Source organism: Lolium perenne, chromosome 7 (assembly GCF_019359855.2).
Source record: "Lolium perenne isolate Kyuss_39 chromosome 7, Kyuss_2.0, whole genome shotgun sequence".
Taxonomy (NCBI): domain Eukaryota; kingdom Viridiplantae; phylum Streptophyta; class Magnoliopsida; order Poales; family Poaceae; genus Lolium; species Lolium perenne.
This window is the reverse complement of record NC_067250.2, coordinates 305978136-306005937: the sequence shown is the minus strand read 5'-3', so window position 1 is coordinate 306005937 and position 27802 is coordinate 305978136. Positions and strand designations below refer to the sequence as shown.

General features: G+C 46.1%; 1 protein-coding gene and 1 long non-coding RNA gene across 2 annotated transcripts in view; one reads left to right on the top strand and one right to left on the bottom strand.

The window, feature by feature from the left end:
• The window catches only part of LOC139834011 (uncharacterized), a 36258-nt gene extending 16020 nt beyond the window's left edge, over positions 1 to 20238 (bottom strand). Inside the window, exon 1 of the mRNA XM_071824393.1 lies at positions 19535 to 20238. Within this exon, the coding sequence (XP_071680494.1) occupies positions 19535 to 20238 (704 nt within the window). The remainder of the gene's footprint in view (positions 1 to 19534) is intronic.
• Positions 20239 to 21220: 982 nt separating this feature from the next.
• On the top strand, positions 21221 to 23386 carry LOC127311886 (uncharacterized). Its single transcript, XR_007857960.2, has 3 exons — positions 21221 to 22193; positions 22568 to 22906; positions 22985 to 23386. It is a non-coding gene; the product is annotated as an uncharacterized lncRNA (long non-coding RNA).
• Positions 23387 to 27802: the final 4416 nt, after the last annotated feature.

Below are 27802 nucleotides of genomic sequence, written 5' to 3'. Positions count from 1 at the left end.
CTACCGGTACAGCCCTTAGCCTCGATGGAGAACTACTCCCTCCTCATGGGAGACAACAACGGTGATGAAGATGGCGGTGGAGATGGCAGCGGTGTCGATGGAGAAGCCTTCCGGGGGCACTTCCCCGTCCCGGCGGCGTGCCGGAATAGAGACTCCTGTCCCCCAGATCTTGGCTTCGCGATGGCGGCGGCTCTGGAAGGTTTCTCGTACCGTGGCTTTTTCGTATCGATGTTTTATGTCAGGGACCTTTATATAGGCGAAGAGGCGGAGTCAGAGGGTCAACGAGGCGACGACACACTAGGGGGGCGCGGGCCACCCCCAGGCCGCGCCAGGGTAGTGTCTGGTGGGCCTGTGGCCCCCCTCTGGCCTCTCTCGGGTGTTCTGGAAGCTTCGCGTGATCCTAAGATGCTGGGCGTTGATTTCGTCCGATTCCGAGAATATTTCCTTACTAGGATTTCTGAAACCAAAAACAGCAGAAAACAGCAACTGGCCCTTCGGCATCTCGTCAATAGGTTAGTTCCGGAAAATGCATAAATATGACATAAAGTATGCATAAAACATGTAGATATCATCAATAATGTGGCATGGAACATAAAAAATTATCGATACGTCGGAGACGTATCAGCATCCCCAAGCTTAGTTTCTGCTCGTCCCGAGCAGGTAAACGATAACAAAGATAATTTCTGGAGTGACATGCCATCATAACCTTGATCATACTATTGTAAGCACATGTAATGAATGCAGCGATCAAAACAATGGTAAATGACATGAGTAAACAAATGAATCATATAGCAAAGACTTTTCATGAATAGTACTTCAAGACAAGCATCAATAAGTCTTGCATAAGAGTTAACTCATAAAGCAATAATTCAAAGTAAATGTATTGAAGCAACACAAAGGAAGATTAAGTTTCAGCGGTTGCTTTCAACTTATAACATGTATATCTCATGGATAGTTGTCAATGTAAAGTAATATAACAAGTGCAATATGCAAGTATGTAGGAATCAATGCACAGTTCACACAAGTGTTTGCTTCTTGAGATGGAGAGAAATAGGTGAACTGACTCAACATAAAAGTAAAAGAATGGCCCTTCGCATAGGGAAGCATTGATTGCTATATTTGTGCTAGAGCTTTGGTTTTGAAAACAAGAAACAATTTTGTCAACGGTAGTAATAAAGCATATGTGTTATGTAAATTATATCCTACAAGTTGCAAGCCTCATGCATAGTATACTAATAGTGCCCGCACCTTGTCCTAATTAACTTGGATTACCTGGATTATCATCGCAATACATATGTTTTAACCAAGTGTCACAAAGGGGTACCTCTATGCCGCCTGTACAAAGGTCTAAGGAGAAAGCTCGCATTGGATTTCTCGCTTTTGATTATTCTCAACTTAGACATCCATACCGGGACAACATAGACAACAGATAATGGACTCCTCTTTAATGCTTAAGCATTCAACAACAATTAATTTTCTCATATGAGATTGAGGATATTTGTCCAAAACTGAAACTTCCACCATGGATCATGGCTTTAGTTAGCGGCCCAATGTTCTTCTCTAACAGTATGCATGCTCAAACCATTCAAGTGGTAAATCTCCCTTACTTCAGACAAGACGGACATGCATAGCAACTCACATGATATTCAACAAAGAGTAGTTGATGGCGTCCCCAGGAACATGGTTATCGCACAACAAGCAACTTAATAAGAGATAAAGTGCATAAGTACATATTCAATACCACAATAGTTTTTAGGCTATTTGTCCCATGAGCTATATATTGTAAAGGCAAAGGATAGAAATTTTAAAGGTAGCACTCAAGCAATTTACTTTGGAATGGCGGAGAAATACCATGTAGTAGGTAGGTATGGTGGACACAAATGGCATAGTGGTTGGCTCAAGGATTTTGGATGCATGAGAAGTATTCCCTCTCGATACAAGGCTTAGGCTAGCAAGGTTATTTGAAACAAACACAAAGATGAACCGGTGCAGCAAAACTTACATAAAAGACATATTGTAAACATTATAAGACTCTACACCGTCTTCCTTGTTGTTCAAACTCAATACTAGAAATTATCTAGACCTTAGAGAGACCAATTATGCAAACCAAATTTTAGCAAGCTCTATGTATTTCTTCATTAATAGGTGAAAAGTATATGGTGCAAGAGCTTAATCATGAGCACAACAATTGCCAAGTATCAAGTTATTCAAGACATCATACCAATTACTACATGTAGCATTTCCCGATTCCAACCATATAACAATTAACGAAGCAGTTTCAACCTTCGCCATGAAAATTAAAAGCTAAGAACACATGTGTTCATATGAACCAGCGGAGCGTGTCTCTCTCCCACACAAGCATGCATTTATTCAAACAAAAACAAAAACGAAAGCAAACAGACGCTCCAAGTAAAGTACATAAGATGTGACGGAATAAAAATATAGTTTCAAGAGAAGGAACCTGATAATTTCATCGATGAAGAAGGGGATGCCTTGGGCATCCCCAAGCTTAGATGCTTGAGTCTTCTTGAAATATGCAGGGATGAACCACCGGGGCATCCCCAAGCTTAGAGCTTTCACTCTTCTTGATCATATTGTATCATCCTCCTCTCTTGACCCTTGAAAACTTCCTCCACACCAAACTCGAAACAACTCATTAGAGGGTTAGTGCATGATAAAAATTCACATGTTCAGAGGTGACACAATCAATCTTAACACTTCTGGACATTGCCCAAAGCTTCTGAAAGTTAATGCAACAAAGAAATCCATCCCACATAGCAAAAGAAGCAATGCGAAATAAAAGGCAGAATCTGTCAAAACAGAACAGTCTGTAAAAACGAATTTTATTGAGGCACCAGACTTGCTCAAATGAAAATGCTCAAATTGAATGAAAGTTGCGTACATATCTGAGGATCACTCACGTAAATTGGCATAATTTTCTGAGTTACCTACAGATAATTTTTCCCAGATTCGTGACAGCAAAGAAATCTGTTTCTGCGCAGTAATCCAAATCTAGTATGAACCTTACTATCAACGACTTTACTTGGCACAACTATGCACAAAACTAAGATAAGGAGAGGTTGCTACAGTAGTAACAACTTCCAAGACTCAAATATAAAACAAAATTACTGTAGTAAAATAAACACGTGGGTTATCTCCCAAGAAGTTTTTTCTTTATAGCCATTAAGATGGGCTCAGCAGTTTTAATGATGCACTCGCAAGAAATAGTAGTTGAAGCAAAAGAGAGCATCAAGAGGCAAATTCAAAACAAATTTAAGCCTAACATGCTTCCTATGAAAAGGAATCTTGTAAATAAACAAGTTCAAGAAGCATAATGCAACAAGCATAGAAAGATAAAACAAGTGCAGCTTCAAGATTTTCAGCAAAAAGAGAGGTGTTTTAGTAACATGAAAATTTCTACAACCATATTTTCCTCTCTCATAATAACTTTCAGTAGCATCATGAGCAAACTCAACAATATAACTATCACATAAAGAATTCTTATCATGAGTCTCATGCATAAAATTATTACTACCCACAATAGCATAATCAATTTTATTAGTTGTAGTGGGAGCAAATTCAACAAAGTAGCTATCATTATTATTCTCATCAAGTGTAGGAGGCATAGTATAATCATCATAAAATGTACTCTCCATAGTAGGTGGCATCAAAAGGCTACTATCATTATAATCATCATAAATAGGAGGCAAAGTATCATGAAAGAAAATTTTCTCCTCAATGCTTGGGGGACTAAAAAGATCATGCTCATCAAAACCAGCTTCCCCAAGCTTAGAATTTTCCATAGCATTAGCAACAATAGTGTTCAAAGCATTCATATTAATAACATTCCCATTAGCATGCATATAAAGTTCCATGGGTTTTTTAATTCTCTCTTCAAACACATCATGTCCTAATTCAAGAAAAGTTCATAAAGATCTCTCATATTTTTGTTGTTTTCCATTATGCCTAACTAGTGTAAACAAGAAACAAAAAGATGCAATTGCAGGATCTAAAGGAAATAGCTTCGAGCACACACACAATGGCGCCAGAAAAGTACTTAGTTACCTGGAACCGGAGTATGAGGGCCTTTTACCTTTCCTCCCCGGCAACGGCGCCAGAAAAGAGCTTGATGTCTACGGGTGCTTCTATTCTTGTAGACAGTGTTGGGCCTCCAAGAGCAGAGGTTTGTAGAACAGCAGCAAGTTTCCCTTAAGTGGATCACCCAAGGTTTATCGAACTCAGGGAGGAAGAGGTCAAAGATATCCCTCCCAAGCAACCCTGCAACCACAAAGCAAGAAGTCTCTTGTGTCCCCAACACACCTAATAGGTGCACTAGTTCGGCGAAGAGATAGTGAAATACAGGTGGTATGAATAAGTATGAGCAGTAGCAACAGCGCCAGAAAAGTGCTTTGTTGTCCAGGACTGGCGTGTGGTTGATGGTGGTAATATGGCAGGCAGTACAGATGCAGTAGAACAGTAAACAAGCAGCGATAGCAGCATTTAGGAACAAGGCCTAGGGATCATACTTTCACTAGTGGACATTCTCAACATTGATCACATAACAGAATAAATAGATAGATGCTAGACTCTACACTCTCTTGTTGGATGATGAACACCACTAACTGTGTAGGATTACACGAACCCTCAATGCCGGAGTTAACAAGCTCCACAATATTCGATGTTCATATTTAAATAACCTTAGAGTGCATGACAGATCAACATAACCAAACCAAGTACTAACATAGCATGCACACTGTCACCTTCACGCTACGAAAGGAGGCATAGATCACATCAATACCATCATAGCAATAGTTAACTTCATAATCTACAAGAGATCACAATCATAGCCTACGCCAAGTATTACACGATGCACACACTGTCACAGTTACACCGTGCAGGAGGAATAAACTACTTTAATAACATCACTAGAGTAGCACACAGATAAATTGTGATACAAAACACATTGCAATCATAAAAAGATATAAATAAGCACTTCACTATGCCATTCATAAAAGTGAATAAGTATTCTGTGAAATATAGCCTAAGAGACCCACACGGTGCACACACTGTCACCTTTAGACACGTGGGACAAGGAGTCTCCGGAGATCACATAAGTAAAATCCACTTGACTAGCATAATGACATCTAGATTACAAGCATCATCATATGAATCTCAATCATGTAAGGCAGCTCATGAGATTATTGTATTGAAGTACATAGGAGAGAGATTAACCACATAGCTACCGGTACAGCCCTTAGCCTCGATGGAGAACTACTCCCTCCTCAGGGGAGACAACAACGGTGATGAAGATGGCGGTGGAGATGGCAGCGGTGTCGATGGAGAAGCCTTCCGGGGGCACTTCCCCGTCCCGGCGGCGTGCTGGAACAGAGACTCCTGTCCCCCAGATCTTGGCTTCGCGATGGCGGCGGCTCTGGAAGGTTTCTCGTACCGTGGCTTTTTCGTATCGATGTTTTAGGTCAGGGACCTTTATATAGGCGAAGAGGCGGAGTCGGAGGGTCAACGAGGCGACGACACACTAGGGGGGCGCGGGCCACCCCCAGGCCGCGCCAGGGTAGTGTCTGGTGGGCCTGTGGCCCCCCTTTGGCCTCTCTCGGGTGTTCTGGAAGCTTCGCGTGATCCTAAGATGCTGGGCGTTGATTTCGTCCGATTCCGAGAATATTTCCTTACTAGGATTTCTGAATCCAAAAACAGCAGAAAACATCAACTGGCCCTTCGGCATCTCGTCAATAGGTTAGTTCCGGAAAATGCATAAATATGACATAAAGTATGCATAAAACATGTAGATATCATCAATAATGTGGCATGGAACATAAGAAATTATCGATACGTCGCAGACGTATCAACGACATTCTTATCTACTCCAAATCAGAAGAAGAACATGAGCAACATTTGGAAGTGGTCCTAGAAACCCTGAGGCAGCACCAGTTGTACGCCAAGTTTAGCAAATGTGAGTTTTGGTTGAAGGAAGTAGGATTCCTGGGACACATCTTGTCTGCAGAAGGAATTGCTGTAGATCCCGCTAAAATCAAAACCGTTGAGGAATGGAAAGCCCCAACCACCCAGACTGAAGTCCGGGCATTTCTGGGATTAGCGGGATATTACCGCAGATTCTTTGAAGGATTTTCCAGCATCGCCAGACCAATGACTCAACTGCTGAAGAAGGACAAGAAGTTTGACTGAATGACAAATGTGAAGAAAGCTTTCAGCAACTCAAGCTCAGATTAACCACAGCCCCAATTCTGATCATGCCCGATGTCACCAAGCCATTCGATGTCTATTGTGATGCATCCAAGATTGGTCTTGGATGTGTGTTGATGTAAGGAGGCAAGGTGATATCATACCTATCAAGGCAACTGAAGCAACATGAACAGAACTATCCAACCCATGACTTGGAGTTAGCAGCCGTAGTTTTAGCGCTGAAGGTTTGGCGTCATTACCTCATGGGTAATCGATGCGAGATATATTCAGATCACAAGAGCTTGAAGTACATTTTCACCCAGAAGGAGCTGAACATGAGACAGCGCAGATGGATAGAATTAATCAAGGATTACGACATGGAAATTCACTACCACCCCGGAAAGGCCAATGTGGTAGCGGATGCTTTGAGCAGACTGCCGTGTCAGTTGAACTCCATGATCGCAATAGAGCAACCCAGCCTGTATCAAGAGTTTGAACAGTTCAGACTAGAGCTAGTGAGCGAAGGATTCTTAGCCAGCATTGAGCTCCAACCCACCTTGATGAGTCAGATAAAAGAAGCCCAGAAGGGAAATGCCAGCATTGACGGAATCAAGAGTCAGATAGCTGCAGGAAAGGCACCCGGATTCACCATAGATGAAGAAGGAGTTCTTTGGTACAACGGACGCTTGTGTGTACCATCAGATTCAGAGTTGAAGCAAGTCATTCTGAAGGAAGCTCACGATACACTGTACTCCATTCACCCTGGAGGAACCAAGATGTACCAAGACCTGAAAGAACAATTTTGGTGGCACGGAATGAAGCGAGAGATAGGAAGCTACATCGCCAAGTGTGATATCTGTCAACGAGTCAAGGCAGAACATCAACGACCCGCAGGACTGTTGCAACCCTTACAGATTCCTGAGTGGAAATGGGATTCTGTCGGTATGGATTTTATCACAGGATTGCCCAAATCTAGCAGAGGAAATGACTCCATTTGGGTAGTCATTGACAGATTGACCAAAGTTGTACATTTCATCCCTGTCAAGACCACATACCAAGGCCCAAAGCTAGCAGAGTTATACATCTCCAGAATAGTCAGCCTTCACGGAACCCCGAAGTCAATTGTGTCAGATAGAGGATCTCAATTCACCTCAAGATTCTGGCAGAAAGTGCATGAAGGACTAGGAACCCGTCTGAATTTCAGCACAGCTTATCACCCGCAGACTGACGGACAGACCGAGAGAGTCAACCAGATACTTGAAGATATGTTGAGAGCCTGTGTGCTAGAGTATGGATCCGAATGGGAAGATGATACGTCTCAAACGTATCTATAATTTCTTATGTTCCATGCTACTTTATTGATGATACTCACATGTTTTATATACACTTTATATCATATTTATGAATTTTCCGGCACTAACCTATTAACAAGATGCCGAAGAGCCAGTTGCTGTTTTTTGCTGTTTTTGGTTTCAGAAATCCTAGTAAGGAAATATTCTCGGAATTGGACGAAATCAACGCCCAGGATCTTATTTTTCCACGAAGCTTCCAGAACACCGAAAGGGAAACGAAGTGGGGCGATGAGGCGACGCCACGCTAGGGCGGCGCGGCCCAGGACCTGGCCGTGCGGCCCTACTGTGTGGGTCCCTCGCGTCGCCCCTAAACCTACCTCTTCGCCTATAAGTAGCCTTCGTCAATAATAGTTCCAGTACCGAGAGCCACGATACGGAAAACCTTCCAGAGACGCCACCGCCGCCAATCCCATCTCGGGGGATTCAGGAGATCGCCTTCGGCACCCTGCCGGAGAGGGGAATCATCTCCCGGAGGACTCTTCACCGCCATGGTCGCCTCCGGAGTGATGTGTGAGTAGTTCACCCCTGGACTATGGGTCCATAGCAGTAGCTAGATGGTCGTCTTCTCCTAATTGTGCTATTATTGTTGGATCTTGTGAGCTGCCTAACATGATCAAGATCATCTATCTGTAATGCTACATGTTGCGTTTGTTGGGATCCGATGAATATTGAATGCTATGTTATGTTGATTATCAATCTATCATCTATGTGTTGTTTATGATCTTGCATGCTCTCCGTTATTAGTAGAGGCTCTGGCCAAGTCGTTACACCAAGAGGGAGTATTTATGCTCGATAGTGGGTTCATGCCTCCATTAAATCTGGGGCAGTGACAGAAAGTTCTAAGGTTGTGGATGTGCTGTTGCCACTAGGGATAAAACATCAATGCTATGTCTAAGGATGTATTTGTTGATTACATTACGCACCATACTTAATGCAATTGCTATTGTTTGCAACTTAATACTGGAGGGGGTTCGGATGATAACCTGAAGGTGGACTTTTTAGGCATAGATGCATGCTGGATAGCGGTCTATGTACTTTGTCGTAATGCCCAATTGAATTTCACACTACTCATCATAACATGTATGTGCATGGTCATGCCCTCTTTATTTGTCAATTGCCCAACTGTAATTTTGTTCACCCAACATGCTATTTATCTTATGGGAGAGACACCACTAGTGAACTGTGGACCCCGGTCCATTCTTTTACATCGAATACAATCTACTGCAATACTCGTTCTACTGTTCTCTGCAAACATCATCATCCACACTATACATCTAATCCTTTGTTACAGCAAGCCGGTGAGATTGACAACCTCACTGTTAAATTGGGGCATAGTATCTTGGTTGTGTTGTGCAGGTTCCACGTTGGCGCCGGAATCCCTGGTGTTGCGCCGCACTACACTCCGCCGCCATCAACCTTCAACGTGCTTCTTGACTCCTACTAGTTCGATAACCTTGGTTTCTTACTGAGGAAAAAACTTGCCGCTGTACGCATCATACCTTCCTCTTGGGGTTCCCAACGGACGTGTGCTTTACCGTCACAAGCAGCAAAGCTTTTTCTGGTGCCGTTGCCGGGGACCTGAAGAAAAGTTACACCGCAGAGATTTCTAACTCCCACGTCAACTGCACGCCAGCAGCTAAATTTCTGGCGCCGTTGCCGGGGAGATCAAGACACGCTGCAAGGGGAGTCTCCACTTCCAATCTTTTTACTTTTTTTTGTCTTGCTTTATTTTATTTACTACTTTGTTTGATGCACTAAATCAAAAATACAAAAAAATAGTTGCTAGCTTTACTTTATTTACTATCTTGTTTGCGTTCTCCATATTAAAAACACAAAAAAATTAGTTACTTGCATTTACTTTACTTATTTCATCATGTTTCCTCCTAAGTTTATTTTTAAAGATGTACCGGTAGGCCGAGGGTCTATCCTTGGGAAAGATAATATAGAAGATTTTTTCACTCATATTAGTACGGTTGAAGATTTTGAAGATAGACACTTGGTAGAACTTGCTCCTACTTATGAAATTGCTGTTGCTTCTTTAGTACACGCGTTAGAAGCTAGATTTGTTAATCTCAATCTGGTGATTCAACATATGTTTCTTACACTCAGTGATATGGAAGAAGGAGAAAAGAAAGATTTTGTATTAGAAACCCTTCTTAAAGAATTTGGGGGTATAGCAAGAGAAGCTAGAAAAGTCTTTACTAAATATAATATGCTTGGCTCTTATACCAACTTTGCTAGTATCCTTGAAAAGATGGAAAAAGATAGACAAAAGTACACTAATCAAGTTAATTATGAGGGGGATATTAAAACATCAATACCTTGCAAGCTCTTAGGAATGTGCGAGGCACTAGAAAATAACTATGCTTGGCTTGTTCCCGAAAATTTGTTTGATGAGAATAGCAAGCCTAAGACTAATGAAAAGGGAGCCTCTGAAAGTTACATAGATAAGATACAATGCATAGTTGAGAAAACTCCAAACCCCGCTGTTGATGCATCATCTCTTGACAATACTTGATACACACTTTCTGCGCCTAGCTGAAAGGCGTTAAAGAAAAGCGCTTATGGGAGACAACCCATGATTTTATTACAGTACTTTTGTTTTATATTTGAGTCTTGGAAGTTGTTACTACTATAGCAACCTCTCCTTATCTTAATTTTTCTGCATTGTTGTGCCAAGTAAAGTCTTTGATAGTAAGGTTCATACTAGATTTGGATTACTACGCAGAAACATATTTCTTGCTGTCACGAATTTGAGCAGTAGGCTCTGTAGGTAACTCAGAAAATTCTGCCAATTTACGTGAGTGATCCTCAAATATGTGCGCAGCTTTCATTCAATTTGAGCATTTTCATCTGAGCAAGTCTGGTGCACCTAAAAAATTCGTCTTTACGGACTGTTCTGTTTTGACAGATTCTGCCTTTTATTTCGCATTGCCTGTTTTGCTATGTTTGATGGATTTCTTTATTTCATTAACTTTCAGTAGCTTTGTGAATGTCCAGAAGTGTTAAGAATGATTATGTCACCTATGAACATGTGAATTTTGATTATGCACTAACTCTCTAATGAGTTGTTTTGAGTTTGGTGTGGAGGAAGTTTTTAAGGATCAAGAGAGGAGGATGATACAATATGATCAAGGAGAGTGAAAGCTCTAAGCTTGGGGATGCCCCGGTGGTTCATCCCTGCATATTTCAAGAAGACTCAAGCATCTAATCTTGGGGATGCCCAAGGCATCCCCTTCTTCATCGACAACATTATCAGGTTCCTCTAGTGAAACTATATTTTTATTCCGTCACATCTTATGTGCTTTACTTGGAGCGTCTTTATGTTTTTATTTTTGTTTTGTTTGAATAAAATTGGATCCTAGTATTCATTGTGTGGGAGAGAGACACGCTCCGCTGTTGCATATGGACAAATATGTCCTTAGGCTTTACTCATAATGTTCATGGCGAAGGTTGAAACTGCTTCGTTAATTGTTATATGGTTGGAAACGGGAAATGCTACATGTGGTAATTGGTAGAATGTCTTGAATAATTTGATACTTGGCAATTGTTGTGCTCACATAGATCATGTTTAAGCTCTTGCATCATATACTTTGCACCTATTAGTGAAGAAATACATAGAGCTTGCTAAAATTTGGTTTGCATGATTGGTCTCTCTATGGTCTAGATATTTTCTAGTAAGGGTCGAACAACAAGGAAGACAGTGTAGAGTCTTATAATGCTTGCAATACGTTTTTATGTGAGTTTTGCTGTACCGGTTCATACTTGTGTTTGTTTCAAATAACCTTGCTAGCCTAAGCCTTGTACTAAGAGGGAATACTTCTCATGCATCCAAAATCCTTGAGCCAAACACTATGCCATTTGTGTCCACCATACCTACCTACTACATGGTATTTCTCCGCAATTCCAAAGTAAATTGCTTGAGTGCTACCTTTAAATTTTTATTCTTTGTCTTTGCAATATATAGCTCATGGGACAAATAGCCTAAAAACTATTGTGGTATTGAATATGTACTTATGTATCTTATTTCTTATTAAGTTGCTTGTTGTGCGATAACCATGTTCCTGGGGACGCCATCAACTACCCTTTGTTGAATATCATGTGAGTTGCTATGCATGTTCGTCTTGTCTGAAGTAAGGGTGATTTACCATGAGTTGAATGGTTTGAGCATGCATATTGTTAGAGAAGAACATTGGGCCGCTAACTAAAGCCATGATCCATGGTGGAAGTTTCAGTTTTGGACAACCATCCTCAATCTCTTATGAGAATATTATCTGTTGTTGAATGCTTATGCATTAAAGAGGAGTCCATTATCTGTTGTCTATGTTGTCCCGGTATGGATGTCTAAGTTGAGAATAATCAAAAGCGAGAAATCCAATACGAGCTTTCTCCTTAGCCCTTTGTACAGGCGGCATAGAGGTACCCCTTTGTGATACTTGGTTAAAACAAATGTATTGCGATGATAATCCATGTTAATCCGAGCTAATTAGGACAAGGTGCGGGCACTATTGGTAATCTATGCATGAGGCTTGCAACTTGTAGGATATAATTTACATAATACATATGCTTTATTACTACCGTTGACAAAATTGTTTCTTGTTTTCAAAATAAAAGCTCTAGCACAAATATAGCAATCAATGCTTCCCTCTGCGAAGGGCCTTTCTTCTACTTTTATGTTGAGTCAGTTTACCTACTTCATTCCATCTCAAGAAGAAAACACTTGTGTTAACTGTGCATTGATTCCTACATACTCGCATATTGCACTTATTATATTACTTTATGTTGACAATATCCATGAGGTATACATGTTACAAGTTGAAAGCAACCGCTGAAACTTAATCTTCCTTTGTGTTGCTTCAATGCCTTTACTATAAATTTATTGCTTTATGAGTTAACTCTTATGCAAGACTTATTGATGCTTGTCTTGAAAGTACTATTCATGAAAAGTCTTTGCTATATGATTCAATTGTTTACTCATTGTCTTTACCATTGCTTTGGATCGCTACATTCATTACATGTGCTTTACAATAGTATTGATCAAGATTATGATAGCATGTCACTTCAGAAATTATCGTTTACCATTGCTTTGGATCTTTGTTATCGTTTACCTACTCGGGACGAGTAGGAACTAAGCTTGGGGATGCTTGATACGTCTCATACATATCTATAATTTCTTATGTTCCATGCTACTTTATTGATGATACTCACAAGTTTTATATACACTTTATGTCATATTTATGCATTTTCTGGCACTAACCTATTAACAAGATGCCGAAGAGCCAGTTGCTGTTTTTTGCTGTTTTTGGTTTCAGAAATCCAAGTAAGGAAATATTCTCGGAATTGGACGAAATCAACGCCCGGGATCTTATTTTTCCACGAAGCTTCCAGAACACCGAAAGGGAAACGAAGTGGGGCGACGAGGCGACGCCACGCTAGGGCGGCGCGGCCCAGGTCCTGGCCGCGCGGCCCTACTGTGTGGGTCCCTCGCGTCGCCCCTAAACCTACCTCTTCGCCTATAAGAAGCCTTCGTCGATAATAGTTCCAGTACCGAGAGCCACGATACGGAAAACCTTCCAGAGACGCCGCCGCCAATCCCATCTCGGGGGATTGAGGAGATCGCCTCCGGCACCCTGCCGGAGAGGGGAATCATCTCCCGGAGGACTCTTCACCGCCATGGTCGCCTCCGGAGTGATGTGTGAGTAGTTCACCCCTGGACTATGGGTCCATAGCAGTAGCTAGATGGTCGTCTTCTCCTAATTGTGCTATCATTGTTGGATCTTGTGAGCTGCCTAACATGATCAAGATCATCTATCTGTAATGCTACATGTTGCGTTTGTTGGGATCTGATGAATATTGAATGCTATGTTATGTTGATTATCAATCTATTATCTATGTGTTGTTTATGATCTTGCATGCTCTCCCTTATTAGTAGAGGCTCAGGCCAAGTCGTTACTTGTAACTCCAAGAGGGAGTATTTATGCTCGATAGTGGGTTCATGCCTCCATTAAATCTGGGGCAGTGACAGAAAGTTCTAAGGTTGTGGATGTGCTGTTGCCACTAGGGATAAAACATCAATGCTATGTCTAAGGATGTATTTGTTGATTACATTACGCACCATACTTAATGCAATTGTCTGTTGTTTGCAACTTAATACTGGAGGGGGTTCGGATGATAACCTGAAGGCGGACTTTTTAGGCATAGATGCATGCTGGATAGCGGTCTATGTACTTTGTCGTAATGCCCAATTGAATTTCACACTACTCATCATAACATGTATGTGCATGGTCATGCCCTCTTTATTTGTCAATTTCCCAACTGTAATTTGTTCACCCAACATGCTATTTATCTTATGGGAGAGACACCACTAGTGAACTGTGGACCCCGGTCCATTCTTTTACATCGAATACAATCCCATCGCAATACTCGTTCTCTCGTTCTCTGCAAACATCATCATCCACACTATACATCTAATCCTTTGTTACAGCAAGCCGGTGAGATTGACAACCTCACTGTTAAGTTGGGGCAAAGTATCTTGGTTGTGTTGTGCAGGTTCCACGTTGGCGCCGGAATCCCTGGTGTTGCGCCGCACTACACTCCGCCGCCATCAACCTTCAACGTGCTTCTTGACTCCTACTGGTTCGATAACCTTGGTTTCTTACTAAGGGAAAAACTTGCCGCTGTACGCATCATACCTTCCTCTTGGGGTTCCCAACGGACGTGTGCTTTACCGTCACAAGCCGCAGAAGACTGCCTACCTTACGCAGAATTCTCCTACAACAACAGTTATCAAGCCAGCTTACAGATGGCCCCCTTTAAAGCCCTGTACGGAAGAAAGTGCCGTACCCCTCTGAACTGGTCGGAAGTCGGAGATAGTCAAGTCTTCGGCCCCGATATTCTCCGAGAAGCTGAAGAGAAGGTGCACAAGATCCGCGAATACCTCAAGACCGCCCAGTCAAGATAGAAGAGCTACGCCGACAAGAGACGCCGAGAGATGACATTCGAGATCGGAGATTTTGTGTATCTCAAAGTCTCACCCCTCAAAGGAATGCAGAGATTCCAACTCAGAGGAAAGCTCGCCCCCAGATATGTCGGACCATTCAAAGTTCTGAGTCGCAGAGGAGAAGTTTCATATCAGCTGGAACTACCAGAAGAAATGTCCGCTGTGCACAATGTGTTTCACATCTCACTACTTCGGAAGTGCCTAGAAGTGCCGGAGAAGACCGAAGTGTTCAAGAACATCGACCACAGAGCCATTGATATCAACATGGATCTAACATACCGTGAAGTGCCTATTCGCATCCTTGAAGAAGCTTTCAGGACCACCCGCACCAGGAGTATCAAGTTCCTGAAGATTCAATGGAGCAATCACACCGAAGAAGAAGCCACTTGGGAACGCGAAGAAGATATGAAGAAGGAATACCCAGATCTCTTTAGTACCTAGTTTTCTTTAGATCTCGGGACGAGATCTTTTGTAAGGGGAAAGAGTTTGTAACATCCCAAGTTTTCAATAAAAGAAGAAAGAGAGAGAGTTCTAAAACCCAAAAATTAGAACCAACAAAAACTTTTTCTCATCAAATAGGACTATGCATATAGCTCACCTTATTAATTATTTGAGTGTGCATTTTGCCATGATGCTTGCTTGTGTGATTACACTTACTCTAAAACCCTAACCATGATCTCATGATCATCCAAATACAAAGAAAAAGAAAAGAGAAAATAATATATAAAAATCAACTCAACACACACATATGGCTTATGCCATTTTTACAAATCTTTAATCTAGACCATTTTGGTTTGCACAATTGGTTGTAAATGGATACTAAACACTTATTAACACTTTTGGAATCAAAGAAACTCAAATCAAATCAAATTTGAATCAAAATTGAGCTCACATGCAATTATGGTCACTTGTGCCATTTTCAGCATGATACCCACTTTGAGCCCCTGGTTTTTGAGTTTTCCTTTCTATACTTTGCCAACTCTTTGCACCTCATCCAAGACACCATCAAGGAGAACAACTTTGCCCAAAACCATCACCCCAAACTCTGTCTCAAATTCAAATGAGAAGCAAGCCAAGTGGAGACTTTGAAACAAATTCAAGATCATATGCAAAATGTGATTTTGCAATTCAACTTCATTTTGACCACCACCACCTCCATTCTACTTCTCTTAATATATGATTACAACCCACCAAAAAGATTTGCAAAATTCAAAAATTTATTTCTTTCGGGCATTTCATCAAACACTTGTTATGCAGGGTATATAATTGAGCCCATGCTGGATTTTGGGAGGAGACCAAGTCTACCCTGACCCTCCTCTGCATCCCTGGAGCACCCTCTCACCTCACTGCACCATCTCCACCACTTGACAAGCACTGGAGCTTGCTCATTTGACCAGAGCATGACCATGCCGTGGCATGGCATGGCCAGCTCGTGCCATCACCCTCACCTCTCCACTCCAGCCTGCCCTGCCATGTCCTTCCCCTTCCTCTCACTCCCCTGAGCACGACCAGACCCTGCCTCGACGAAAAGTCTCATCGCAATGACTAGAACCCGACGTGGCCAGACGCGCCCAGGCGTGCACACACACGCGCCAGTGCACGCACGGCGAGCGCCCTGGACGTGCCAGAGCGTGACGACCGCCGACGCACCTCGCCTCCACTCGCCTGCTCCGCTCGCCAGTAGACGCGCCAGACGACCAGGAAACTCGCAGACACCGTCGTTTGACCGCGGGAGTGCCGTGGCCATCGTCATCGTCGACACGACTCGCCACGGGCCTGCAAGCTCTCGTCAACCTCACCATCTCATCTCTCCCTCGTTTTCCCCACAATCACGCTCTACAGCACCGCAATGACGTCGCCTGCAAGCTCGTATCATCGCTAGTGCCTCTGCGACCCCCTACCGCCGACGCCATGGATGACCTCATTCGAGCACCACGGCCACCTCCCGCAGCTATAAAAGGAGGACCCCTCTCCTCAATCCGAGCACACCATCTGCTTCCCCTCCTCCCACAGCCTCTCCTCGACCACCACACTCGCTCGATTAGCCACCGGAGACCACCAATTGCAAGATCACTGCCGCTCACCGTCGCCAACAATCGCCGGAGAAGGAGGCCGCCCCAGACGACGCAACAGCTTCCAGGCGCTTCCTCATCGATGACAACGTACCTGCGCACAACTCCGACGATCGCCTGAGCTCCGACGAGCGCTCCGACCCCCTACCTCCGCCTCCCGTAAGTCCTCCTCTCGCCGGAGAAGACGACCTCCCTCAGCCGTTGATCTCACCTCTAATCGCACGTCCATCCTTTCCCGTACCGTTTCGCGCGTTATAACCCACAGACAGGTGGCCCCCACACTGTTAGCTGGCCTGCTGCGAAGCTGGGCTGGCCCATTCCTCTCTCTCTCTGCACAGCCCATTAATTCTCCCGCCAGCCCACGTTTTCAAATTCGAAATTTCAGAATAGAGAAATATTGCAATCTGGTGTCAACTTTAAAATTTTAATAGGGACAAATCTACTTGGCCAAATTTTACAAATTTTATATTTTTGGAAAGCTTAGAATTTTATCTACACAATGCCACTGTATTGAACCCTAGATCTGTTATAGAATTAAAGTAGAAAAATAAACAAAACAGGGACTTTTCTGACTTAGAATAATTATTAAAAATCAACCAAAAATGCTTTTGATTTAATTCCAACTCCTATAAATCACATTTCACATGCGCTAATTGTTTCTGCAAAAATATGCCATGCTTACTTTGAATGATCATGGCCTAGTTTAATTAAAGGACTATATGGCTATTTCTAGTCAAAGATATTGTCCAAAACTATTAATAAATCATATGGGAGTGTTTCTCTCATTTAAATATTGTCACAACCAATTCAAAATGAGGTAGAGACTCTGGTCATTTAGGTCTCATATGAATTGTTGATGATATTAAATCCTTACCATGTTGAGATTAAATTGTATGAGGTGCTTCACCTCATTTAAATCATTTTCTCAAATGATAAGTATGAAGAGGTTGACTTTGGTCAACCTAGGTCATATATTATTCTTGAGAGAAATTAAATCTTAATAAGATAATGAGAGGAAATTATTTCTCTAAGTAATTAAAAATAACACCTAAGTTAGTATGAGAGGAAATTATTTTTCTTAAATAAGAAAACACATCCACCAACCTAATAGTAATGTGTGATGCTAGTTTAAGTGGTGTGAATCATGTGTGTGCTTAGTTTAGTAAATAAGTTTGGTATGATGATTGTGTACCCCGTATTCATATTTTAGACGCTAGTACCGAGGAGTATCAAGAGGAGGAGGAGGTCTACTTCCAAGGAGAAGAAGACCACTTTGACCAATTCCCCAACCAAGGCAAGATAATACTCTTGCAAAGTGCAAAGCTCACCATGAGCAAGGCATTACCCATTTACTTTATGTTCATGATCCTACTTCCCAGTTTTACTTTACAAGCTTTATTTACTTTTGTTTTATCAAAGTACTTTTTGATTCATGATTCACTTGGTTAGTATTGGATTAGTACAAGAGTATCAAAGTTAGCCTAGAAGCAAAGCAAAGTACTTAGCACCCCTCATACCTAGATGCTAGTGCTAAATTAAAATTGACTACTCTAGATGGGAACATGTGTTTGTGAAATGATGATGGTGAAAATCTTGGAATGATGAGTCATTTCCATTGAAAGATTTTGAAGGTGAATATGACATGAATTTGACTTGGTGAAATGGCTAAAAACTGATGATTGAGTTGGATGCGATACCTTTCCAATTCTTGAGTACCCCCACAGTACCTGATTATGGGTAAGGCTTAGCTGGAAATTTATGTGTCTTAGTATGGGTTCCCTCTAAACAAGCGTCATAGAGGTTATGCCGAGGCTGCCTCCGTTGAAAGTGAAATGATGTGAATTGAGGTGAATTGTACGGCCAAGCCCTGTGCAGTTCCCGGGATAACAATTGGCTATCACCGGGAGTCCAAGCTCATGGGGAGAGGTGCCTATACTAGGATGTGTAAGTGAAAGGTTAACGGTTGATGATCCGCGTACTGAGTTACGATTATTCGGGGTTTATCCATGACGGATGTAATCAAATGTTGTGGCACAAGTGTGCAACCTCTGCAGAGTGTAAACCTATTCGAATAGCCGCGTCCGCGGTCATGGACAGTTGGAAAGGCCATACTGTTTCCGTCATCAGAATTTATATCTTTGTGACTGGTGAATTTGAACTTGAACGGTGACTTTGAATTTGAATCACAACAGAGTTGTGGGAATGACACTAATGTTCCCACTTGTGTTAGTTAGCACATGAGGAGTTGTTTACTAAAATGTTTCTAAACTAAAATTGGCTTTATGCAAATAACCTTAGAGCTTAGAACACTCTCAATAGCAATGTTAGTACTTACATTAGTATTAGTTTGCGAGTACTTGAAAGTACTCACAGCTTTGTCCCTGGCTATTCAAATGGCCAGAATATGAAGCCGAACAGCAGTACGAGGATGACGACCAGCAGGACGTATACCATAACTAGGAGCTTCTAACGTCAAGCGTTGCCTGTGGAATAGATAGTCCACTACTACTTCGCTTCCGCTACTTATTTGTGTAATGATAAATAGATCAAGTGTTGTAATGAGACTGGATCATGTGATCCTATTTGTGTAATGACTATGTTGGTATTGTAATGAATGATGACTCTATGCTACTTAACTATTATGTCTCGCAAAAACAATATTCCTGGGATTGCGATGAATGGCATAATAGGCATCTGGACTTAAAAATCCGGGTGTTGACAGCGTAGAGGGATAGGCGGTGGCGCAGCCCAACGGCGTTGAGGTCCGCAAGGACCCTGGCCTGCTCTGCCGCTCGCAACATGGATGAGAGGACGTCCATGGCGATGACAAACAGCAAGGGGGAGATCGGGTCCCCTTGCCGTAGGCCACGGCCGTGGCTGAAAGCACTCCCGGCGAAGCCGTTAACAAGCACCCTGGTGCTCGCCGTTCGCAGCAGGAGGAGAATCCAGTTGATCCACCTAGCGCCAAAGCCTCGCTGCCGAAGCACACTAACGAGGAAAGGCCAAGATATACTGTCAAAACCTTGGCGATGTCGATCTTGAGCAGCAGTGAGGGGATCCTCTTACGGTGCAGCAACCTTGCCGACTCTTTGACCAAGAGAAAGTTGTCTTGAATGCATCTTCCATGGATGAAGGCCGTTTGGTTTTCATCAACAAGGTCCGCCATGCGCGGTGCGAGCCTTCTCGCCAAAACCTTGGTGAAGAGGCGCGCGAAGCTGTGGACAAGGCTAATGGGTCGGAAGTCCTGGAGATCCACTGCTCCGTCCTTCTTAGGGAGCAAGGTGATGAGAGCCCCATTGAGGTCACCAAAGAATTGGTCCCTACCAAGCCATAGCGCATGCATGGCCGCTATCACATCCACCTTGATAATGGGCCAACAATGGCGGTAGAAATCAGAGGTGAAACCGTCGGGGCCAGGAGATTTGTTTGGCGGCATGGCGCGGATTGCCTCCCTAACCTCCTCCTCCGTGAAACGGCCCTCGAGCGCGGAGAAGTCCACCGGCAGCAGTCCAACCGCCTCAAGGGAGATATTATGCTCCCGAGGCTGTGGCGTCCCTAGCAAGCCCAGGTAGTAGTCTGTGGCTAAAGAGACCTTGCCATCAAGGTCCGCAGCCATGCGATCGCCGTGTGTCTCAAAGCAGTAGTTGAGCTATGCTGCTTGCCTGACGTCGCAAGGAAGGATCCGATATCGTGCCAAGCAATTTTCACGCACCAGGTCATGCCTTAGACTGGCCCCAATGGGGGTATCTTAACCGGTACTTCCAGCTCAGCAAAAAAAACTGACGTGTCAGGTAATTAAGGAAGAGTGAGAGGTTTACGGTAACAAGGGTAGATACGGTAACATAGCTCTTCTCACGAGAAAATTGATTGCAGTATCGATCCCCTGCACCACGCCTCCTGGACTGAGATCCGGTGCCTTGATGAAGGCGAGGCACGGAGCGACTTGAGGCAGCGCATCTGCCGCTCAACATGCATCCAACGGGGGCGCAGATTGTCTGACTTGCTAAAACCATGTCACGGCTACAGTAGCCTAACTTGGTCTCTCGCAGGCGATGGATGGAAAATAAATGGCGTTGATCTATGTACGTGCGTAAAAAGTTGTAGGGATGCTGTAGCAGCACCTTTTGAACCTGTAGCACTGCTCTTCTGTAGCAGCTAATCTGGACCTTTGATATTTGATCCAATGGCTAAGAAATGAACCAAGTCAGACAACTGTAGCTTCTCTGACCTTGCTCTTGCAAGTCAGAGAATCCAGAGCGATCCAACGGACAGCAGCGAAAAGAGCTAGTCAGAAGCTAGTCACCTGTCTGCCCTGTCTTCATCTCCTCACGCGCACGCAAGGCAAAACAGCGCCGCGGGAAAAAGATCGAGCGCGGGCGGCTCGTCCCGGGCAGAGCACCGCCACCGCCCGCCGCTTCCTGCCGCCTCCTCACCTCCCTCTGCTCGCTCCGCCGCCGCCCATAGCCGCCCGCCGCAACCACCGAGCCCTCACCTCCCTCTGCTCGCCCCGCCCGTTGCTGCTCCCCATGCGTTCTTTCTGCGAGCTCCAAGACGCCCCTGATGGTCGGAGTGGGCCGTTCGGAGGGAGACAGGGGAGGAGGGGTCGTCGGGCCGGGCGGAGGCAGGCGCCGTATGGGAGGCAGAGGGAGCAGCCGGAGGTGGGCGACCGTCGAGGGCGTCTCCTCCCGTCTGGATGCCGCCGGAGCTCACCATGGAGGAGAAGCCGGACCGGATCCTCTCCCTTCCCCGCGGCGCGCTGACGCGAGCATCCAGATCGGATCCTCCCTTCCGGGCGAAGTGAGCTGCAGCGCCGGCGGCGACGTGAGCTGCAGTGCCGGCGGCGACTTTCTCTCGCCGGCGGCGGGTTCGTCCCTCGCCAGCGGCCGGCGGAAGGGCAGAGCGAGCTGGATGGGGCGGAGGGCCAGCTGATGCGGAGCGAGCAGAGGGAGGTGAGGGCTGGGCGGCGGCGGCGGGCAGCGACGGGCGGCGGCGCTAATCTGCCCAGGAAGAGCCGCCCGCGCTCTTTCTTTTTCCCGCGGAGCTTGTGCGCGCGTGAGATGAAGGGACATGGGCTGCTGACCAGATACTTTTGCTTCTGCCCGTTGGATGGGATTTGAGCGGCTGATCCGGTGCCTCAAGGCGCTGCGTGCCTTGCTTAAGGCGAGGCACCGGATCTCAGTCCACGCCTCCTTCCCCTTTCCCTGCCTCCATCTCCTTCCTTCCCACCCAGCACCCGCCTCCATCTCCACCCCTCCCAGCACCGTGCCTCTCTCTCTTGGCTCCGCTCGCTGTTCCATCTGCCGGTGGCAGCGCCGGCCCCGGCCGCCGCCCAACTAATGGCGAAATCCGGTGCCCTCAAGGAGACGGCGCGGCAGTCCGCCCACCGGCCACCTCGCCGCCTCATCAATTTCCTGGCGCCCCGACGAGCACCTGCTCGAATCCCTCCCCACCATCACAGTTCTTCCCCAACGCCCCAACGAGCTCCTCCGCCATCCCCTCAACACCTCCGCACTTCTACTCCGTCGGCCCGACGGCCTCCTCTGCCAATGCCATCCCCTCTTTGAATCAATGGTAAGTTCTTCATGTTTTTGCTAGATGATAGTTATGCATCTCAAGCCCTGATGGTGTCTAATAAAAAATGAACCAAACATGTATACATATACTGGACTAGATCTGACTGATGTTGTGAATTGATTTTACAAAGGTGCTTAGCATGGAAGTAACTATATGTATAATATCGATTTCTTACTGTAATAAACTGAAGCATCCTATCAGACAACAAATTGTTATGTTGGTTTCATATTGACAACAAATTCTTACCGGTGTCAGTGCAATTATCAGTTTGTACGGGTCTAGGTTGAAGCAGAAACACTACCTTCAAATGTAGAATTCATTTGTTCTGGACAACAAGTAAACATTATATTTGTTTGACTCATTTGCAACAGGAGGCCAATGTACAGAAGGTTTGCTTGGTTTTGGATAAATGCCACCAATGCACATGTATAATTTCCAGCCACCACCAATGCACCATCGTGAAGTAGGAAACCAAAGGATGGAGAATTACCACTTTGTTGGTACTTCCCCACATGAATCCTTCTCAACACCACCACCACCACCACCACCACAACCTAAAGTTGCATCACAGTCTACTCATGCCAAAGTGAATTCAACAACTTCTTCCAAAAAGAAAAAGAAAGGTTGTCACTGTCAACGACGATGGCGATGAACCGAGCGAAAGGACCGCACAACGTCTGACCTATACACCCGAGGAACATGTCCGATTGGTAATGATTCTTTCTGTGTGCATTTAAAGTCTTGTACAGTAGCTTTTTAGGCTCAACTGAAATATGTTCACAATGTAGGCAAGCGCATGGTTGGAGTGTTCAGTTGATCCCATCCAAGGGAATGGTAAGAAGAGTGAAAAGTTTTGGGATGACATTGCTGCTCTATACAACAGTACCACACCAAGCAACCGAAAGAAAGATCGGAATCAATTGAAGCAAGAGTGGTAAAGGACCAAGAAAAGGCTCTGTGCTTTCCATGGTCAGTGGATTGGAGTCAATGGTGTGTATCATAGTGGTTTCAGCGCCGTGGACCTGGAGACAATGGCCTTGGAGCATCTCTAGTAGAGCCCGAAAAAATGCAAATCGAAAAGCGCGAGTTTAGTTCACCGAAAACGCAAGTTCTGTCGAATTTCGCAGTGGCGCAGAATAGAACTCGTAAAATGAAACTGAAAACTGGAATTCGAATTGGCGCGGGTAAGTTTAGGCGATGATCATAGTTCATACATGAAATAGATGTTCCGATTGCGCATCGATACATACATACTGCGGGGGGAATTGACATTATACTAGTACACTGGCAACCTAACCTAGCTAAAATGAGCAAAATGTGGCCTACTAGCTATGACGCGCGTGGCGGTGCCGGGGCTGGCGGAGATCATCGGAGGCGTGAAGTATTCACGCGTCGTCCTTGTCAAGCTCGACTATTTCGAGCTTGACCTTGCGGACGCGGGCCTCCCGGCGGGCCACATCGTACTCCTGTACCTGGCGGACGATGTCGGCTTCTTCACGGCGGAAGCGGGCCCTCGCCTCCGCCTCACTGATGGCGAACGTCTGCGCCATCACCGCCTCCTCCTCGTCGCTACCGTGGACGTAGTCCCCGACGGAGAAGGTTGGAGAGCGCGCGAGGACGAGGTCGTCCTCCTCGACGCTCACCGCCACGGGCAGCCGTGGAGCGCGGCTGGACTGCCCGGAGGAGGAGCTCTCCGCCTGGTTGCCGTAGCGGGCGAGCTTCCCTGGGGGCGTGAGCCCCCAGTTGGTCCACTGGCGAGCGCGCCACTTGCGAGCGCCCTTGCTGCGGTTCCACTTCCGCCGCTCCGCCTCACTGCGGAAGACGGGCGGACGCGGCGGCGAATCGCCGCCGCCCAATCCGGCAACTCGGCTGCCTGCACCTCCACGGGAGGCCATCGCGCGGCGGCGGATGGGTGATTGGTGGCTGGCTAGGCGTGGATTGCTCGTCAGAGCGGGGGACTGGCGGCGGCGGAGGGAGAGGAGACGACGGAGGGGAGTAGGGTTTGCGAACCGAACTCCCCTCCGCGATCCCTTTTAATAGGGGTCGTGCGAGGAGTTTCTCGGGCCCCTGAACTTTCGATTCGGGCCGGCCCATGTTTTCGGGCTCTGATCTGCGCGCGTTTCAGCCCGAACCCGTAAATCCGCCGGAAAAGTTCGGTTCCGGCGGGATTTACAGGCTCTGTTAGAGATCCAGCCGTCTCCCCGACGAGACCCCAGAACGGCGTTTTGTCATCCGGATGGACGAAAACGGCCCAGTCGCGCCCCCGGTTTCTCGTTTTCGTCCGGATTAGGCCTTTCATCCATCCGGAGAGCCCAGGCCATCCCCGGCCCCCCGGGGAGCGCTCGGCGACTCCGGACGAGAGAAAATCGCGGGAACCGTCTGGTGGCCCCGACCTGTCGGTGACAATGGCATGGGTTTCTACGGCAATACCCTCGTCTTCCCGATCTACCGCACTACCCTCGTCTTCCCGATCTACGACAATACCCTCGTCGAACTTAAGCTTTGAACTCTCAAGTGGTGGAACATAGACAAATTATATATAATTTGAATAAAATTACATATAAAAACTTTAAAACAAACGTAAACTACTTCTTCCTAGATGGCCCCGCCTCATCGTCGTGGCGGCGACGCTTCCAGCTCGTCACCTCCTCGTCGGAGGAAGTTGAGTCCTCCTCGTCATCAGCGTCCTCAGCCTCTTCGTCCTCCTCCTCCTCCCGCTCCTCCTCCTCCCGCTCCTCCTCCTCTTCCTCAGCCTGCTCCTCGGCCTCTTCGTCCCCCTCCTTGTCATCATCCCATTCGTCCTCGCTGGCAAGCGGGGGGGGGGGGGGGGATCGTCGCTGCTGGACGATGCAGCATGATCCCACCAATGGCGCCATCCAGGCGGCTTTCCCTCACTGTCGGTGTCCGATGTCCAAGAGATATCGCTCATGGTTGACAGAGGATGGTGAGGAGAGAATAGATGAATGGCGTCGGCCGTCGGAAACCGTATATGTAGGTCTCTCGATGAAGAGAGCGGCGGTTTCTCTTCCGCGGAGTTCGTGCTCCATTACGGCGGTTCTCGCGTCGAGGCCACTGCGACGGTTCCCAACGAGGCGTTAGGGCTCCCCAGACCACTTCGTGGACCATTTACGGCGGTTCAACGCGTCGAGGCCACTCCCACGGTTCCCCTTCCCGACGACTGCACCGTCGATATGCACGCGGTGGGTGTGCGTCGGCAGGCGACCATGGGCTCGCCGCTGGGAAAATGGGCCTCCCCGGACCACAAAATACATCCATCCGGCGCTAAATAGCGCCAGATTTCGACCTAGGGAGCCCCAACGGCTGGGGATGCTCTTAGACAGAGGAGGGCACCACCTGGACACTTAGGTGTGAGTGGTGCAAAGTGTAAAGAGTTGTGTGTAAGATTGCAGGGTGGGGCCTGCGTGCCAGTAGGTGTGCGTGTCTATTTCTGTCGAGAGTTGTACCAGACCAAGGCATGAATGAATTGAGGAATAGAACTGGAATCTAACTTCCTCCTCTCTCTCTCGCTCTTGATTTCTTTCTTCCTCTTCGAGGAAATTCCCTCCGACCCCTGATCTAGCCATCATACTAGGATCAGGGTGGTACAATTGGTACCAGAGATCTAGTCTCGAGCCAAGGGATCGCGGTTGTGTTCCCAATTCGTTGGCGATCTGTAAATCCGGTGACGCGACGCGGTCTTTGTAGTCCTGCTGCCGCTGATATGCTCAATTTGCCGGTAAGGAGCAACCACCCCGAAGAGCAAGCTGTCGAGGCCGTCTCCATAGACGTAGCTTGTCCTGGAGGCGATGGGAGAAGTGGCAGCGGCATCCGCAGCCGAGATGACGGAGGTACGATCTGCGGTGAAGCAGACCCCGATGAGACGGTCGTCATCGACCACGACAAGGTATCCACTACTCACGCCTCATGGATGGGAGACGCGGCGAGAGCGGCCACATCTTCGTGCGCTCACGCGAGGGACTCGTCACATGGAGATGGTTTGTTGGGCGTTAATTCTCGCGGTGTTGGCGGCGGGGGATTTGGTGGCGCTGGGGGCGGGGGTCTTGGTGGCGTGGGTGGCGGTGGCGCTGGCGGCGGAGGTCTTGGTGGCGCTGGTGGCGGTGGTTCCGGGGGTGTTGGCGGCGGTAGACAAGGTGCTGGTGCAGATTCGTCGAGCAAACATAATTTGAAGATGTATTTTCCTTGCTTTGACGGTGAGAATCCGAGAATCTGGAAGGATAAGTGCTTTGATTACTTCAAGCTTTTCAATGTCAATCCATCCTTGTGGTTGGTTTCGGCAACATTGCACATGGACGGGAATGCGACATTGTGGCTCAAGGCATACAGATTAAGGCATGAGATCTCAACATGGCCTATGCTTATGACTGCAGTCATGGAAAAGTTTGGTGCAGATGACTATCGCTGCTACCTGAAGCAGTTCTTGGCTCTAAAGCAGAAAGGATCCTTGAGGAGTATCAACTGCAGTTTGAAGCTCTGTCTTATCAGGTGTCTATTCAAAACCCTCACTATGACGAGCATTTCTTTATCGCACAGTTTATTAAGGGCCTCAAATCTGACATGCGGGGAGCAGTGGAGGCACAAGTGCCAGACACGGTTGAAAGAGCAATTCTACTAGCTCGAGTACAAGAGGAGGTTGGCCAAACCCTGGGCTCACAAGCAGCAATCCTTCACTCGTGTTGAACCTGCAGCTGCAGGACATGATGTCCTGAAACCAACAATCAGAGTAGGTGGAGATTTCTGGCGTGATAGGCAACTCCGAGATTATTGCAAGGCTAACAACCAATGTTACAAATGTGGGGACCCTTATACCCCTGCTCATTAGTGTGCAAAGAAACAAGGGGCAGAAGTGCATGCTGTCGAGCTCGAGCAACAAGATGAGATGTTGTCGGACGAAGTGATGTAGTTGATGGAGATGCACGACATAGCACAAGCAGAGCAGCTCAGCCTATCTATTCATGCTATGGCAGACACAGAAGGGCCAAAAGCACTGAAACGCTAAAACTGATAGCACCAGTGGGAAATCAAGTGATGTTAATTCTCGTGGACTCTGGTAGCAGCACAAGTTTTTGCAATGCACATATGGTACAAAGACTGCAATGTCCTGTCACTAAAACAGACACTCTCCCAGTCAAGTTGGCGAATGGCGAGTTTATGTAGTGCTCTGAGATGGTGCAAGATCTTTCATGGTGGTGTCAAGGGGAAACATTCACCACCTCCATGCAAATCCTACAACTAGGTGCATATGACGCAATCTTTGGGATTGATTGGCTCAAGACACACATCCCGATGGTGACATACTGGGAACATCACTGTTTGGCTTTTCCTTACAAAGGAAATTTTGTGAAGCTCAAGGGTATAGCAGCCCCACCTGAAACAACTGTTAGAGAGCTTCCAATTGAGCAACTCATAAAGTGGTACAAGGGAAATGAAGTGTGGGCCTTGGCCATTGCCCAACCAGATACAGAAGGTGAACAAATTGACAAGGTATCGACTTGTCAATGCCTACAAATTGTAGACTAGGGTTTTTTAAGGAAGTAAAGGGCAAGTAGATCTCGAAGGTTCAGCCGGAAACGTACTCGACTACTATG